The sequence below is a fragment of the Diospyros lotus genome, chromosome 8, assembly GCF_014633365.1.
Source record: "Diospyros lotus cultivar Yz01 chromosome 8, ASM1463336v1, whole genome shotgun sequence".
NCBI lineage: Eukaryota > Viridiplantae > Streptophyta > Magnoliopsida > Ericales > Ebenaceae > Diospyros > Diospyros lotus.
In genome coordinates, this window is record NC_068345.1 from 13,460,876 (window position 1) to 13,479,836 (window position 18,961).

Consider the following 18,961-nt stretch of genomic DNA (forward strand, 5'->3'; position numbering starts at 1 on the left):
CTGCGATCAGGCTGGTTTATATAAAGATAAAGGTGCCCTGTGTGTCACCAGCCGTTGTGGGAGGATAGAGGACAGAGATACACAACAATGATAGGGATCATCTTCGAGGATCTCTGATTCGATGAAGATTACGAGCTAATGAGGATCAGCATACGAGTTGCTCAGAGTTGATAAGATCTGTTACCAGAGCAAAGATCTCGGCTTAGATAGAAAGATTATTCAAGCTTCTTAGGCTGAGATCTGGTCTGAGGGCCAAGCTCGGTGCCAAGCTATAGGCCTATGGGCCAATGGATCAGATGGTCCAGCCAGAACCACTGCTTATCCTTTTGGGTTGTGACAATGGCACCCCATTATCACAACCCCAAAAATTCAGAAGAATTATGGAAGTACATGGCATCCAAGAGAGAAACATTCCCTGATCTTTACAAGGCCTACTCTTTTATAAGAACAAGAAATTGGGTGGTGAGATTGGGATCTCAGTATGGCGTGGACTTGGTCGCCTAGCGTCACCATCCCGCCTTAGTGCACTCTAAATATGCGGTGCTTGTTTTGTCAAGAAGAGAAGGCGGAGGCGCAAATGGGCAATTGAAGGTTTGGTTTGATCTCCATTGCACATTAAGGCTATGTGGCAATGTTGCAAAGACACTATTACTTCTTCACATTGATAGAAATGGCATTTGTGCTGGTTTTCCCTCCTATTTGGATAGTTATAGTGTTTGAAGAATGCACCAGCATAAGGTGGAGTTCAAAATAATGTCGCGAGGATAAAAGCAACAGTTGAAACCGAAACCAAATGGTAAGCAATGGGGTCTTCCGTCCTTGCTTTACTGTGTACTATACCTTTACTTTCACAACACTTTTATTTTTTAAGTCTTCTCTAAGAATCGTGCTACATTGCCCGAGGGGCTTACCGAATGGGGTCAAAAAAATCAAAATGCCCTGACCCAAAATACAAATTTGCAAGGGATGCCACTACTTTTGCCTTTCTCCTCTTTCCCTTCCCACGGTAGTGATGCGACCGCCAAACGTTGCTGCCTTCGCCTCGTTGCCTAACCGACAATCGTTGCATCCTCCGACGGTCGACGAGACGATGGTAGCGAGGCAACGAGGCGAAGGCCATAGCGCTCGACGATCACATCGCAGGCATGGGAAGGGAGAGAGAGGAGAGCGAAAGCAGTGGCATCCCTTGCAAATTTATATTTTGGGAGAGAGCACTTTGATCTTTTTGACACCATTTGGTAAGCCCTGCGATAAGTCCCTTGGGCAATGTAGATTAAACTTTTATCTAATGATTGACTTGAGAGAACTTCAATTATGGGCCACAGCAACGACAAGGACGCTTGTCGGTGGATTTGCAATTTTTCTTTTCTTTTTTTTTTTTCTCAGAGACAATAATATTCCCATCAAATTAAATTCTTCAATAAAATAATCTGAATTTGATTATAAAATAAGGGTTGGCATTATTGGGTTGTCTTCACTTTCTACAAGAACATGAATGATTGTAATGATTGCGATTGGTTTGGTTGGATAAAGACTACATAATTTATATTTATGGGGAAATGTGATGGTAGCAAGGCAGGCTAAACTCAACTATCTGCTGTCTGTTTTAAAATAGAATGTGATTGTGAAATTGATGTGGCTGGCGACGATGTAAGTAACAAATAACATGCAAAGGGAGACGAGACTCATTAGAGTGCATGAATGAATGTGTGGATCAACAAAACCCAGGAAGTAATAAGGTAAACCACAACCATGACCGAGCAAGCAGGGAATGATGTGTGTGGGAACAATAACAAGAATACATATGAACACGTATTTTTAGTTCAACACGCAACAAGATTCATGATCAGCTATCATATATATATATATATATGTATATATAATAGGACCCTCAAAACTCCAAAATCTTGAAACAAAAAGAAACCAAAAAAAAAGCAGAGATTGAAGTTATAATTAAATTGATCCAAAAAAGATTACTCAGGTATAATCTTTACTATAACTAAAGAATTGAATATCACAAAGAAATATATATGTAATAAATGGAATGATGACCACATTACAAGGATCACGTGCTTAATTAACCCATTATTCTTCTGACAAACAATTTAGGTTAACCAAAAAAGAAATAAAGCTACAAAGGGTATTATATCACGGTCATAAAGTGACGACTGGGTGGGTGACCGACCACCGACACCGTGTGTCGCTGCTGATGTCTACAAACAGAAAAAATATGCTTTAGCTCTCTTTCAGGCACAGGACGGAGCCAGGCATTCATCAACCATATCTACAAGGTTAGGATTTTCCAACGCAGCTGCAACCCGCTCTTTGTCATTCAACTGTTTATTAACTGTCAACAGACAGACAGCAGCAAAAACAAATGTCATTTATCTTCTTTTTATGATAATTTGAGTTACGATGTAAAATGATAATCTCGCCAATTTCAACCACATTGTATTAATTCCATCAACTAGATGCTGTTGGTTTTGTAGGGACTCCATTAAGGAAAGGACAGCCAGTTTTGGTCGGCCTACAAATCATTTTTCTTCAGGAAACACTAACCAGAACTGCCACTTCTCAGTGTTAGAAGTTTGAAGAAGCTCAAGGAAAATCCAATTCAGTTAAAGGTGTTCTCGCAAGGAGTGCATGGTCACTTGCCAGATCACAATGGGCACAATATGCTTTTCATAAATGGGGATGTTTTACCTTAAGTCATGGAAACACGAAATATTTTATGTGTGTGTGCGTGCGTGTGTGTGTGTGTGTGTGTGTGTGTGTGTGTGTGTGAGAGAGAGAGAGAGAGAGAGACCTGCAGCTTCAGTTGCATGAGACCCAGGAGCCACCCTGATATCCACCTAGAGGAATAGCAAGAGATACCATGGAAAAAGCAAACATGTGAGACAACCTAAAATTGAAGGCTTTTTATCCAATAAAACCATAAATTGATGATATTCCAACTGAAGCAAAGCATTGATGTCGATGACACTTAAGTCAGCCACTCAAAAAGTAAAATTGCAGTTCCAGAGACTTGCCGCCAGATAATAGAACTACCAATGATATACTTCATGAAATACAATCCTCAACAAAAGGAATCTGATATTTATCAATTATTGCGACATCTGTCAAAAAAAAGCCAATATTTAACAATAAACATGAAAGTGACTTCACCACTGCTGCTTACGAGAGAAATTCCAAACAGAAGCTCAGATCCATACTCATATCAAAGCCTTGACACAATCAGGTACAATGGGTCTCAAAACAACGGTTCCAAATTTTTGGGTAAAACATGCTCTGAGCCACATTTCTGGTCACAGTAAAATTGGAGGTACATTTGAGATACATTTTATTTAATGAACATTTCTTAACTTTTCAACAACAATAATGGGAGTGTCTTGTAACCAATAGAATACTTGGCCCAAACAAGCTCTGTGAACACTCTCAACTTGTACATATGATTAGGTGAAGTCAGCTATATGAATTCTATATTTCTATCTATGGGTATATCCTCTTGTAAACGATTATATGCATGTTGAAGCGTTCCCTAACAAGTATTTTTTAGCCCTTTTCTCCCTCTTTTACAACAAACTTCCTCCATTTCATCAACTCATCACACGCATCTACCGTCTTCTATCCTCTTCTCACATGTCTAAATCGTTTTAATAGCAATCCCACTTACTATCTTCAATAGACATAATTCTAACCTTATTACATATAATCTCATTTTTTATTTTGTCTTTTTTTATTCTGCACATTTTGGTATTTAACAACCTAACAAGCTAGCCATAAAACATCAACAAAAATGATCTTATAGCTGTCCAACAACTCAAATTGTAATATCTACAATTTTAGTATTAATTAAATATGTATCCCTATCATGTCAAATCTGAAAAAAAGAAAAAAGAAGAAAAAAAAAAACTACTGAAAAGGTTGGGGCTCGTTTGGTAGGATTCCATTTTAAGTTTATGTTTTTGTTTTATTATTTTGGAAATGAAAACAAGAAATGGGATTTGATTGCTTGTTTTAAAAAATTTTGAAAACTTTTGGAAAAATAGGAAAGCTAAAAAGGTGTTTCCACATTTTTTTCATTTTAATTTTTGACCCTTCCCCACTACAGGCGGCCTTTGTTGCTGGAGGGAGTTGTCAGAATATCTGGGGACTCACAGATAGGAGTCTTTGGAGTCTAACAGCCCCATCGATGATAGAAAGGAGAAAGGGAAAGAAAAGAAAGAAGAATCATGGATTTGCTGGGGACTCCACTAGCAATGGAGAGCGAAGAAGAAGAAGATTTGAAACAAAAAAGGGGGAAAATTGTCCCAGCTAGTGACAATGGCTATCTTACTTAGTGTAAATCGGTGAATAGCAGCAGAAGAGAGAAAAAGCTAGGCAGAACAAAGGAAAGAAAGAACATAGAGAAACAGAGAGATAGAAAGAGAGAGAGAGATATTGAATTTCAGTGAGAATTCTCGATGATCCTTCCTAGAAGGTCTAGGAGGAATATATATACCTCCTAGCATGGGTGCTGCCATAGCAGATTCCCCCTTACAAGCGGTTATAACAACCGGTTTTGTCCTATTCTAACCCATACACGTGGGCCCTCCCTAGAATATTTTTCTAGTAACAAACTATTACAGCTGGAAATTAAGGCAACAAACTACAATAAGCAATAACAATAATAAAGGAAATAACAATTACAGCATTAAGGAAAAATTTTGAAAATATCAAAGAATAAGTCATCGCACGTGACAGTTCCCTCCCCCTTAAATCATTTCTTGTTCTCAAGAAATGCTAAGGAGGCTAGTAGCCTTGGGAAATCACTGGAGAAGACTTGGCAGGTATTCCCAAGTGTTGCTTCCCGTGTCTCCTTGTTGCCATTTCACCGGCACTTGGATGAGGGGTACCCCTTGGTTGAAGATCACCCTTTTGTCCATAATGGCTTCCAACTCCTCCAAATTTTCCTTCTCCTTAGGAATGGTGGGCAGTGCTGGGTTGACCGACTCAACTCCAGTTGACTTCTTCAATAGGGAGACAAGGAATCTAGGATTCCTCGGGGAGTTGTAGACAGTAGGCCACTTTCCCTACTCGGGCCACTATGGGAAATGGCCCAAAATACTTGGGACTGTGTTTGGACACCAGCCCTTGGGTGAGGGATTTCAAGTGGGGGTACCTCAACCATAAATACACCTTCTCTCCAACTTCCAATTCCCTCTCACTCCTCTTCCCTTGGGTGAGGGATTTCAAGTGGGGGTACCTCAACCATAAATACACCTTCTCTCCAACTTCCAATTCCCTCTCACTCCTCTTCTTGTCTGGATATTGCTTCATCCTATTTTGGGCTGAGCCCAATTCTTGCTTTAAGTTGTTGTAGTACCACCCTCCTCTGCTGCATATACTCCTCAACAGCAACAGCTGTGGCATGTCCCTCTAAAGCTGGTAGGATGGGAGGTTTGTAACCGTAGTTGGCCTCAAAGGATGACATTTTTAGGGATGTGTGGTGGTTAGAGTTATACCACCACTAGGCCAATGCTAACCACCGGTGCTAGCTCTTAGGTTGTAGAATGCATACACACCTCTCCAAGCTTTGATTGACCCTTTCAGTTTGCCCATCCGATTGAGGATAATAGGCTGTAGACATATTAAGCTTAGTTCCCATAGACTTCATCAATTCCTGCCAAAACACATTCATGAAGATCTTATCACAATCTGATACAATGGTGTTTGGGACCCCATGCAACGCCACTACCCAATCCATGAATGCCCTTGCCACCTCTTGCGCTGAGTAAGGGTGAGCCAACCCTATGAAGTGGGCAAATTTAGATAATCTGTCAACCATAACTAGCATAATATCCTTCCCTTCAGATTTAGGCAACCCTTCAATAAAGTCCATTGACACACTAGTCCAGGCTTGGTCAGGTATAGGAAAGGGTTGAAGGAGACTGGGGTAGGCCACATTTTCATGTTTACACCTCTTGTAGGTGTCGCAGGTCAAAACAAACTCCTTAACATCAACATTTAGCTTGGGCCAATGAAACAACTGTCTTACCCTAAGGTAAGTATTTTGGATTCCCGAATGTCCTCCTACAGGAGATTCATGCAAGGACCGCAGAATCTTTCTCTTGAGGTTCCCACTGCTGCAAATAACAATCTGGCCATTAAACCTTATCATCCCTTCACTTAGTGTAACCCTCAACCTCCTTAGATCCCATTGCTAGTCTCTCCCATATCTTCTTTACCTATTCATCCACCTCATAGTTGTCTATGACTTCTTGACACCACTCAAGTATTACAATGGTGATTGCTGACACATTTCCCTCCTCTTGGCACCTCGAAAGTGCATCAGCTGCCACATTTTCTTTACCCTATACTGAATTATGTAATCTAATCCCATCAATTTTCCCATCCCTTTCTTCTGAAGTTGCGTTAGCAATTTTTGCTGCAACAGATACTTCAAAATCTCATGATTTGTTTTGATTATAAATCTCCCACCTTCCAAATAATGGCACCATTTTTCTACAGCCATCAGTACTGCCAAGAACTCCTCGTAGATGCTCAATCCTAACTGCCTTGGGCTTAATGCCTGACTTAGAAATGCCAATGGCCTCCCTCCTTGTAACAGTACAGCCCCAATGCCTACCCCAAAGGCGTCTATCTCTAATACAAAGGGTTTGCTAAAGTCTGGCAAACCCAAAAAAGGTACCCTGCTCATTTCCACCTTCAATCTTTCAAAGGCTTCTTCAGCCTCCTGCCCCCAGCTAAAATTTGCCTTCTTCGGTAGGTTGGTTAGAGGTTTACTAATAATTCCATACCCTCTAACAAACTGGTGATAGTATCCAGTAAGGCCAAGGAACTCCCTCAGAGCCCTCACTACTGTGGGTTTGGGCCAAGCTAACATAGCTTCCACCTTTCTAGGATCAGTTATAACACCCTCTCCTAATATCAGATGACCCAAATACTCGACCTGATCTTAAGCAAAGGAACACTTAGACCTTTTGATGAAGAGCTGGTTAGACCTAACGACTTCTAGAGTAATCTTCAAGTGATGTAGATGTTGGTTCAAAGTTGGGCTATAGACAAGGATGTCATCAAAAAATACAAGTATGAATTTTCTTGGGTAAGGTTCAAAGATTTGGTTCATTAGGGATTGAAAAGTGGATGGTGCATTGGTGAGCCCAAATGACATCACCAAGAACTCAAAATGTCCATGATGGGTTCTAAAGGCCGTTTTGTGGACATCATTATGGTTCATTTTTATTTGGTGGTATCCCAAACGAAGGTCAAGCTTTGAGAAAAATTTGGCATTATGCAACTCATCCATTAGGTCTTCTACAAGGGGTATGGGGTACTTGTCTTTGATGGTCAAGACATTTAATTAGCGGTAATCCACACAAAAAGGCCAAGATCCGTCTTTCTTTTTTACAAGAAGGACTGGTGAAGCAAATGGGCTCTAGCTAGGTCTTATAAAGGATTGCTTTAGCATTTCCTTCACCATTTTCTCAATTTTTGTTTTCTAGATTGGGGAGTAATGGTAAGACCTGGTGTTTACTGGTTCAGTATTGGGTTTGAGGTTAATTAAATGGTCCAAGGTTCGAGTAGGGGGTAAAGTAACAGGTTCGGCAAATAAGTCCTTAAATTCTAGCAGCAATTTATCAATAAGGTTTGAGGGTGTACCTAGTCAAGCTCACCTTGCTGATTGCTAACCGTCATGTGCAATTCTCCATATAATCTTTTCTCGACCCTTTCTTTTGTTGCCACAATGGAGAACAATTGGGTCAGCTGGCAGCACTTGTTTTTGAACACTCAGTGGAGCCTCTTCCCTGTTATCATTCTACAAGCCCCAAATTATTTCCCCCCTATGAGAGTCATTCTTTTTCCCCCTTTGTCAAAGGACACCTCCATCCAGTCAACCCCCAATACCACGTCACAACCCCCTAATTGCAGCAGCCTCAAGTCTTGATGCGGACACTAATCAAGACCCGGCCCAAGCCAAGTCCGAGCCGACCATGCCGGAATAATAGCACCAGAACAGTATTTTAATACTTCATAAGTTTTAGAATTCTACTTCAAGTTTCTACTTGATTTAGGATTCTATTTCATGTTTAATTAGAATTTATTTCTATTAGGATTCTAGTTGGATTTTGTTTACAAATATTAGATGAATTTGGATTAGCCAAACACTATAAATATGCCTAGGATCTAGAGTTTGTAATCAAATTTTTCTCAATCAAATTTCAGCAACCTATTTGAGTTTTTTTAGCAAAACAGTTTTGTTTTTGCGTCTTCATAAAAGCCAAACTTCGGCCATTGAAGTTTGTTCTTTCAAGGGCTTATTTTGGTGTATTTTTTCACACACACACTGCGTTAGGTGGTATCAGAGCGGTTCATCAACCAATCAAATGGCCAATCTTGAAGGTAACGGTAGCAACTAGCCTCGTGAGGGTGATCAGGAGCTGCCCGTGGTTTGAAGAGCAATCAAAAAACAACGAGAAATAACTCGTACAATGCAGCAACTGTTGGAGCGAATTCGCAACCAATTAGGCATTTTACGAGTTAAGGATAATCGAAACCGGACTAATGGCGTGAATCAAGCCAGCTACATTAAACCGGGAAGACCAATCATTAATCCTATCCTTGTTAATCCTAGAAAACCAATGATGGATGATAGCAACGATGAAGATGATCTTGGTCGTATGATAGCCAACCCTGGTAGTAAAAAGGTTAAGAGGAATGCGCAGCAACACAACCACTGGGGAAACGATGAGTATAAACTAAAGAATGGTTTTTCGATGAGTTTGGATCTTGATCTCAAACATTATGTTGTCCCAGCAACCTCAACGTTTGCAAACTCAGGTCCGATTTATTATGCTAACATGATAGAAACTCCAAGATTGTCGACTCATACTAGGGTATTTCTTAGTTCCGAGGGCTCAAGCATTGCTTCGCAATCCAAGGAAGGCGGTGTTTCTTCTGATTGGCTTGCGACTGTAAAGGAGATGGAGGCCATGATAGCAGATTCTTCTATAGTTTATTTAGGCTCTGGCATGATTGAATCGAAGGTAATAGAAACATATTCACCTTTGCGATTGCAAAAAGCAAGATGGTCACAGGGGTCTCTTTGTGAATAGGGGTGTTGGATCTCCCAGGTTAGTTAACTTGGGTAGCGCAATTGCTTTCGATATTAATCTAAAATTAGATTCCGAAACTAAGAATGATGTAGCAGCTGCTATTATACTTGATCAAGTGCTTAGATCAAAGGAGGATTCAAGCATCAATATTTAAAGTGATGGAGTGACTGCTAGTAGTCATGGAATAAGCCTCTATTCGAAACAGTTGCAAAAGAATGCTTCTCCAGGCAAGAAAAATCTACAGATGAATTCGGAAGCTATTGAGAAGTCAAAATCAAGAAAGCTGATGAAAGGACCTGTGATAAAATTTACAAGATTAGAAAAGCACTCAAGATGGAATGTTCAACGTCCTCAATCTAACAGTAATAATACAGTGGAGGCAGATGGCAACAAACACGGTGATGGTTAGACCTATGCCAATGAAGATAGGGCTAAGAGGGGAAGAAATGTCATTGCTTATGTTCCCTTAGCAGAAAAGTTCAAACAGTTCAAAAAGATGTCAAGTAAAAGTTGCACAAATAAAAAGTACAAGGCGACAACTAAAAAACATAGAAAGCACAAGGTATTTGCGATTAGAGATGAAGTCATGATATTCTTGAAGAATGAACGGATTCCAGCAAGGAAGCAGAACAAGCTCAAGTCAAAGAAATATGGTCCTTACAAGATTACAAAAAATATCAATGATAATGCTTATGTTGTGGATTTGCCAAATCATATGGGTATTTCCAAAATATTCAATGTTGCCGATCATTCTTTGTATTTGTCAGATGTTGAGTTATCATACCCGGATTATAATTCGAGGACGAATTCTTCTCAAGTGGAGGTGAATGATGCGGATACTGATCAAGACCTAGCCCAAGCCAAGGCCGAGCCGACCATGCCAGAACAGTAGCACCAAAACAGTATTTTAATACTTCATATGTTTTAGGATTCTACTTCAAGTTTCTACTTGATTTAGGATTCTATTTCAGATTTGATTAGGATTTATTTCTATTAGGATTCTACTTGGATTTTGTTTACAAATATTAGATGGATTTGGATTAGCCAAACCCTATAAATATGCCTAGGATCTAGAGTTTGTAATCAAGTTTTTCTCAATCAAATTTCAGCAAGCTATTTGAATTTTCTTAACAAAACAGTTTTGTTTTTGCGTCTTCTTGAAAGCTAAGCTTCGGTCATTAAAGTTTGTTCTTTCAAGAGTTTATTTTGGAATGTTTTTTCACACACGCTACACGCTGCGTCAAGTCTGCTTCAAACTTCTCACCTTGCATCTCCCAATTAAATCCTGGACAGATTGACTCACTGATCACCCTATTCCCATTGGCCATAGTCACACTTAGGGGTTGAGTTCCCTTAAGTGGACACTTCAATCTTCTAGCAGAACCTTCATCTAGGAAGCTATGCATGCTTCCACTATCAATTAAGATCAATAAACTATCGTCCTTTACTTGCCCCTCTACATTAATTATCTTATTATTGGTCACCCCCTTCAGTGCATGCAGTGAGATTTCACCCTTATCCCTTTCTCTGAACTCCTCATCTTCTTTTCTTTCTCCTTCTTCTTCTTCTTCTTCTTCTAGCCTTTCCCTAGAGTATCCCTCTAACAACAACAGCTAGACACACTGGTGCCCAAGATAATCCTTATCCCCGCACCTAAAACATAGCCCAGACTGCCTCCTCGGCTCATTGTATTTTCCCCCAGAACCGAGTCCCCCTGAATTCTTGACACCCTGATTGCCTCTACCCCAATCATAGTTATGTCCCTTTTCCCCTTGAAGAGACGCACCCCCGGTTACAACCTTGTGTTGTTGCCTCTGCTTCCTCATCAAGGCCTCCACCACCATCTCTTGCAAACGTGCACTCTCTATCGCTTGCTCCACTGTCCATAGCCTAATCATCTTCACCATAGGCCTTAAATCATCGTTGAGCCCACTCAAAAAACTACACACAAAATAAGCTTCTGAGAGGTGGGGATTGTTGTTGATCATTAATGATCTCAGCTCCTCAAACCTCCTCAAGTAGGTATTCACCTCTCCCACTTTGTTTTAATTTATTAAACTCCTCAATAATGTCTGGCATGCTCCTCTCTCCAAATCTCTCACACAGCCTATCAGTGAACTCCCCCCATGTAGGATTATCCCTAACCCTAGTCCACCCCTGGTACCAAGCGTCTACCAAGTCATCAAAGTAGGCTGAAGCCAGGGCTACTCTTCTCCCTTCAGGTACATTATACTAATCAAACATGCACCCACACTTCCTTACCCACCATCAGGGGTTATTCCCATCAAACACCGGAATCACCAGCCGAGGCATTGGAAACCCCAGTTGCTATGGATGATTCGGTCCTTCTTATCCACCTTCCATCATATTCCCTATATCTTCCTCCGGTTCAATCTCAATTCCATTATTTCCCACTACTTTGTCTCTCCTATTTTCTATTATTAAGGGTTTTATTCTATCTTTAGAAGGGAAATTAGGAGCCACTCTTACCGTGTTTTAGCGAGTGAGCATCACCATAAATTGTTGGAGTTGGTCTCCCAACTCTGCTCTCATTTACACATTGTCCTCCCACATTGGAGACAGAGCACCATCGAGTTTTCTCTCTAGCCCCCCTATCGAATTCTCCATCTTGCGATCCATTGCCATGATCGCCTCATGATTGCATTTCAAACCCAGCTCTAGTTGATCTACGCGGCTTTGGAATTCGGTCACTGTCGAGCTAAACTGCTACAACTGCAACTCGAAGTTCTTCATGTGGGTACCTTCCGCCATAGAAGAATTCTCTACTAACTCCGACCAAGACTATGGCTCTGATACCAAATTGTCACTACTAGTAACAATGGCTATCTTATTGACTTAATGTAAATCGGTGAATAGCAGTAGGAAAGACAAAAAGCTAGGCAGAACAGAGGGAAGAAAGAACAGAGAGATAGAAAGAGAGAGGGAGGGAAGGAGAGAGAGAGAGATTGAATTTCAGTGATAATTCTCGATGATCCTTCCTAGAGGGTCTAGGAGGGATATACATACCTCCTAGCATGGGTGCTGCCATAGCAGATTCCCCCTTACAAGTGGTTATAACAATTAGTTTTGTCCTATTCTAGCCCATACATGTGGGCTCTCCCTAGAATATTCTCCTAGTAACAAACTATTATAGTTGGAAATTAAAGCAACAAACTACAATACGCAATAACAATAACAAAGGAAATAATAATTATAGCATTAAGGAAAAATTTTAAAAATAACAGAGAATAAGTCACTGCATGTGACAAAAATCAAATGCAAAACTTGAAACAAGCCAAGGTCATAAGAAACGTATCACCTTTTTGGTTTTTCCAACTGAAAACAAAAAATGAACACAGAAAAAGTAAAAGCAAAAAATTGGAAGACCTATCAAACACGTTCTTAGAGCCCATTTGATTGCACTTTCGTTTTCAGTTTTTTGTTCTCATTGTGTTCATTTTGTATTTTTGTTTTTACTTTTCAATTTCATTTATTGTTTTACTCACATTTATACTTGTTGGAATAATGTCACAACTCTCTTTCTCTCAATGACACTTGCACTCACAACAAATCTCTCTCTCAGAATCACTCAACTCTTGATGCACACAGGAATTAATGAAACACAGAAAATACGAACACAAAATGAGAATCAAGAACACCAAAACATTTATCTTGGTTCGGTCTTTCAACAAGACCTACATCCAGACTGTCCGAGGCACTTTATCTCCACTATCTTGAATGAAACTCCAAGGATTACATGCACCAATAACCTCATCAGCCTTATACCCAGAATTGCTGAGAGTTTCCCTACCCAAGAATACAAAGATATACCCTCTTAATACTCAAGTAGAACCTACGCATACTCCTCTCACCTTCTCATCCCAAAACAGTATAATGCTCTCTGGAAAACCTCACACCCGACCTCTATTTATACTACATAGAGGTGGTAAAACAGAAAGCTATCTAGAAACCGGTAGTTTAACCAACTAACCGGATTTAAAAACTGCTAACTAACCCTTCTAGAAACAATCCTTCTAGAATAACACAAGTGATACACAAATGCTAACAGCATAAAACCCTCCCGAGATAACCCAAAGCTAATCTAATACAAGTGATTACAACAATACTTAACAACCACCACCTACTTGCTTCTCACTAGAGATGTCAAATGAACTGGCTTAACCCAACTTGAATCAACTCGTAGCTTGCTGGTTAAGGCAATCCAATAGCTTGTGAACCTTGACTGAAAACTCATTTTATTTTATTATTTTTAAACTATGATATATTTTATAACTTTAAAATAACTTTTACCTTAAAATTAAAATCAATATATGTTATACATTTGAATCAATTTTTATTCTTTTAACCACATAATGGCTACAAAATGATTGTAAGCTAATCATGTTTTAACTTCTAAGATAGTTGCTATTAGAATTAATGTTGTAAATCCCATAGAATTATCGTTTCCAGTGATCAAGCTAAGCAATCGCATGCAACTTGATCTATTTGACATCTTTATTTCTCACTAACAAACCAATATTCAGCTATTGTCTATTATTCAACTTATTACTCATTCTCAAATTGATAAATTTTTTTATACCAAACACATTTTCAGTTTTTATTTTTTAAAATTTTGAAAAATAACAGCGCTATCAAACAATATATCAGTTTTCATTTTTTTAATAGAAAATTGTTAAAAGGCATTTGTATTAGATTAGGGTTTGTAATGTAAGAGAGATGTTAAGGTTTAGTTTTTGTATAAATTCTTCTAGAAAGGCATGTTTCTAGAAGGTTGATCGGATTTGTTTTAACTACTATTTGGGGGCAGTCGGTCAGGTGGTTACTCCCACTTCTATAGCCTATAAATAGGGGTCGGGAGGTAGGCTTTGAGAGAGCTTTCATCATGTATTCATTCTATCTTGTGCGAGTTTGTGCTATGTGTGAAAGAGGATATTTCTTTCGGTTTCAACTCTATATAGCTTCCAAGTTTATGGGTTGTGAGTGAGTTGGGTGTTCAGGGCACATGTAATCGTGTATCATTACTCAAAGATAGTGGAGAAAGCTAAGGGTAAAGCCAATCTAGATGTAGGTCTCATTTGAGACTGAACCAAGATAAATCCTTTTGTGTTCTCTCCTATTCTTAGTTAAATTCTTGTGTGGTTTCTGTTTTACTTTTGTTTTTCAAGAGTAAGAGATTGTTCGGGTGTGTTTTGAGGGTTGAGCGATCATATTAAGAGGTATGAAAAAATTGAAAACAAAACTAAAAGTAGACAACTCTCTCAAACAAGCACTTAGTTTCTCGCAGAAGCAAACTTTTGTTTTCTCCTCAACTCCTATAATGTTCAGTAATGAAGGTACTAAACAAAACAACCCCCAATAGGACCAATCCACAAGAAACAAACACGCTCTCCCTATCATAACGAAGCAAGAAAGAAGTCCTTGGTCTCGACCCCGCATAAGTCCAGAAATGTTCATTTAGGAAGCAGGATTATTACATTTATATCAATAAATATCTGCTACTACCTTGACTCTGACCAATTAGGATCAGTACCATTTCAAGAAATCTAGAGAATTCTCTTATAGTTAGCAAAAGGACACCACACAATTCAAAATAAAATGATGAAGCCATGAAAACTTTGTTGTTAAGGAATAAAATTGTCTTTATTCCACAGATTACCAGAACTTCCAACACATTGGTTCACTTGGACAAAATGGTAAAAGAACATTAAAATAAACCATTAGCATATAGAATTTTATTATTTGTTTCAATTATAAAATGCTGTCAATTTCCATTAAAATAAACCTTACTAAATGACGTGGAACCACATCGTCGGCCATGTGATTCACATTATAGGTTTGGTAAATTTCTGAAAAAAAATAGCAAACTTTTGCTGATTTTTCAAATTAGAATATGTTTTCAACTTTTTCAATGGCCAAATTGAACTTTATTATTTGTTTCAATTATAGAATGCTGCCATCTTCTATTAAGATAAATCGTTAGCAAACAAAGTGAAGGCTGTCATCTACATTGTAAATTACTGATTTACCACATCATCCAAATGGATTGGATATCCATTTGATCTTTGGAGTTGCTTCAGAGTCTTCAGAGAGGAAGGGGTCATAATGTTAAGGGATCTAGTCCAAGGGTGATTAATAAGGTCAGTAGCTATTTCCTTGCAAGAAGGAGATGCTTTGTTAGTTCTTCTTCCCTTCCTACCTATGGTGAAACCTGGCGCTCGTTAGAGAGAGCCCCTCAATCTCTTGTACAAAGTGCTAGAAATAATTCTTATTACTTGCCAAAACTTTAACAAGCTAGAGGGTATTTATAATAACCCTAACACAACTAATTAGGAAGCTCTAACTTATTAAGGAAATAAACTAAAAAAGGAAACTAAGTAGTCCTTTTTAGTTTTAGGATGCCTCTGATACACACGGTTGATTGGCTGCTTTGCCGGCTTTGATCCTGTAAAGCTCATAACATCACTTCCCAAGTGAGAAATGTGCTTTTCCTCAAGCACAAAGGAAAATTGGTCATCAAAATATCCTCATGTTCCCATGAAGCCTCGGCTAGACACAATCCCATCCAATGCACCAAATACTCTTGTCATGACCCAAGAATCTATAGAGGGCAATATAGTAATAGGTTAATAATAGTTGTTAGAAGATATTTTAGATATTTTAGCAAGTGGTTAGAAGCACATAGGAGCATGTGCTAGACTGTTAGAAGGCAAATAGGCCTATAAAAGGTTGTTGTAATGGTTTGTTTCCTTATCCAGAATTAATGAATTGAATACTATTTTCTCTCTAAATCCACTCTTTCTCTCTCGTTCTTCTTCCTCTTTCTTCTATTCTTCTATTTCTCCCTCTCTTTCTCTTAATATCTCTCCCTCCTTCTATTGATTTCCCCCCTCCTTCAATCTGATTTTCTTCCCCATTTCCCCTTTTAATCTATCACGAACCCTAGGTTCGTGACAATTGGTATCAGAGCAGTCAATCCTTGGCTGTAGGTTTGATTTCAGTGGACGAGACCGGTGAAATAAATTTCAATGATTGAGCTCCAGATCGAGGAGGCCTCAAGGCGACTACTGTGAGGTGAGCGATTGTTGGTGATTGAGGCAGCTAGGCTTGAGACGATCCAAGTGGTCCAGTGAATCCAACGGAATCGAAGTCCTAAAGCTGGTTGATCGCGATTGGTGAGGGAGTCCGTCAAATGCGTTCTCGAAAACTCGGGCCTGTCGTTTGCGCATCGTCTGGCGAATTCAAGTAGCAGTGTCGGTGGGGAGTCAAGTTGCTTAAGGCGAGGACGAGACTCACTTCAGAGACGAGTTTGAAGGACGGTAGCGGAGCCGACATCGGCCATCCAGGCAAGCTTAGGGAGCGACAGCAGCGGTGCAGGTTGGTCGGATGACTGGAGTGCGTGACTAGAGGGTGACGCGAACGGCCAGGAGGTCGCGATTTGGACATGAGAGTGTTGTGATGCAATGGGTTGGACTCGGGGGTGTCTCGATACAGTGAGTGTTGCGATTTGGACTCGGGAGTGGGTGTAGCTATTGAACTAACAGTGAGTTCTGGTGATTTTGGAATCAGAGGCGATTGCAAGTGGGCAGGGATCCTTGGACGGTGATTGGGTTGAGAAGAACCGCCATTAATTTCTAGCGCGACTAGGCTAATTTGATCCGACAGTGCCTTCGGTGAGCAAGGAAGGCTGTCGATTAAGAATCAGCTGCAAGTGGAGAAGCCGAGCAAAGTAATTTTGGCTGGGAATTGAAGACGACACAAGCCAGGAGAGTGCCGATGATGATACTGGTTCTTTGTGGCTCTGAAGGTGGCGGAATAGGTCTTGGATCTCGGCTAAGAATCCCAGCAATTTCAATAACTGATTCCAGCAAGCTCGTAGCAGCTGGGAGTGTAGTTTTGAAGGCATTCCTAAGCCGATGAACCTCAGCCATTGAGTGACAGAAGCGTGACAGAGCAGCGGAAGTGTGGTGGACCTTGTTGAAGAACCGAGCAGTGGATTTTCCGTGTTTTGAGATTTAAGTCGGAAGGAAACAAGGTTGTTCGGAAATTAATAGCAAGCAGTCCAGGCTGTCTAGGGTGCATTCACATCGATTATTGGCTGTGATCTCTATTCAAAATTTGAAGGAGACTCCTAGAGCAGTTCGGTGATTCTCAATTGCTGCGATTTCGATTGTAATTTTCGACTGACAGTTAAGACGGTTTAGAGGACTCTTGAAGGCCGATCAAGTCACTGTAAGTGTGCAAATTTTTCTGCTGTTACAATAAACTTGGTCTTGAAGCATAACAGTGGCTGCAATTGCCACTTACTGGATCAATTTTAGAGGTGATTGGGTGAGGCAATTATAGAAGGAAATCAGGATGGAAGGAGCTGTTGTTTCTTAGCCTATTGCTTTTCCAACCAGTGAGATTTCGGCCAAGAGGAGTAGTGCACAAAGGAGTCCAATGGAATCTCAGTTGCAGCAGAAGAATTCTTCCTTTTCAGTTGGAATGGAGCATCAATGGCAACCAAAGAAGGCTGCATTTTCAGTGGGGTGTCCTACTCATGAAGCTAGGGAAGGCAGTGCATACATTAAGCAAAATGCTTCATTTTCAGTAGGAATGGAGCATCAATGGCAGCCAAAGAAGGCTGCATTTTCAGTTGGCAACAACAAGGAACAGAAGAAGGGGATCAGCCAATTGGACAAAGGAACTAGCGGTGGGTTTGATGAAGAGTGCAAGGAATTTGGCCGTATGTTCCGTGAGAAGTTGCAGGAGTTTGCGATGATACTAATTAAGAAGTATCATTACAACTTTCCAATAGAATATTTTGATGATTATCACGAAAGTTTTAACAAGGAGGACTTCCTTGGAGTAGAGCAGCCGAATGAGGAGACAAGAGTACAAATGACCGATTCATTGCCTACTAGAGTCTTTGGGCAGAAAAAGAAGCATTGTGACGGCGGCAACAGTGACCAGAAAGATGGCTGCAATATTGAGAGTAAATTTGGTGGTGAAAAGCATAATCTCAAGGAAAATTATAATGAACAGATTGATAGGGCAGCCAATGCAGAGGGATCATCTGATATTGCTGAAAAATAAGTCCAAATAGAGGGGAATTGCAGCCAACAAAAGGGAAAAGAAGTTGCTGAATTACTTGCAGGAAATCAAGATATCATAACTGAAACTTCAGTCATCATTAAGGATGTTCCAGGTGATAATCGAGGAGGTCCAAACCAAGAAATGATTGGGGTAGTTAATCAGAAAACAGTACTGATGGGAGCCAACAAGAAATTGGGAGACTTGGACATGAATTTGGCCACAACTGCTTTGCAACCAGCCCTGCAACAACAATTGAAGATTGAAGGCTGAAGGACTGCAAGTTTCAGCTGTTGCTTGTGATCAGAAGCAGCTAAATTCAATGAAGGCCCCAGATGATGATATATTGACTGGATTTGGAATCATATTGGATCCTCAATCTATGGGTACAAGCTATCTTAATTTGGTAGCTATCACCAACCCACGGAAAATGGTATGTCGCTCCTTGGAGGAAGATGCAGCTTTGATTGCACTGATTATCATTTTTGTTTCAGCTGAGGAGTATCCAAGAACACACAAGAAGCGGCCTAGAAAGGGAATGATTAAAGAAAGAACAACTAAGCTAGAAAAAGTTGGTATTGGTTGAGGAGCAATGGCTAAATTGTTGTAAATTCTTGGGGACAAGAACTCTCTCAAGGAGGGAGGAATTGTCATGACCCAAGAATCTATAGAGGGCAATATAGTAATAGGTTAATAATAGTTGTTAGAAGATATTTTAGCAAGTAGTTAGAAGCACATGGGAGCATGTGCTA

At 39.9% G+C, this 18,961-nt stretch overlaps 1 protein-coding gene across 2 annotated transcripts in view; it reads right to left on the reverse strand.

The window, feature by feature from the left end:
• Positions 1-1,958: 1,958 nt before the first annotated feature.
• The window catches only part of LOC127807885 (protein AE7-like), a 37,100-nt gene continuing 20,097 nt past the window's right edge, over positions 1,959-18,961 (reverse strand). For both annotated transcript variants that reach the window (XM_052346075.1, XM_052346074.1), the window contains exons 5-6: positions 2,807-2,852; positions 1,959-2,347 (exon numbers count right to left, since the gene is read on the reverse strand). In XM_052346075.1, coding sequence (XP_052202035.1) covers positions 2,247-2,347; positions 2,807-2,852 — 147 coding nt within the window. In that variant the 3' untranslated portion in view covers positions 1,959-2,246. The remainder of the gene's footprint in view (positions 2,348-2,806; positions 2,853-18,961) is intronic.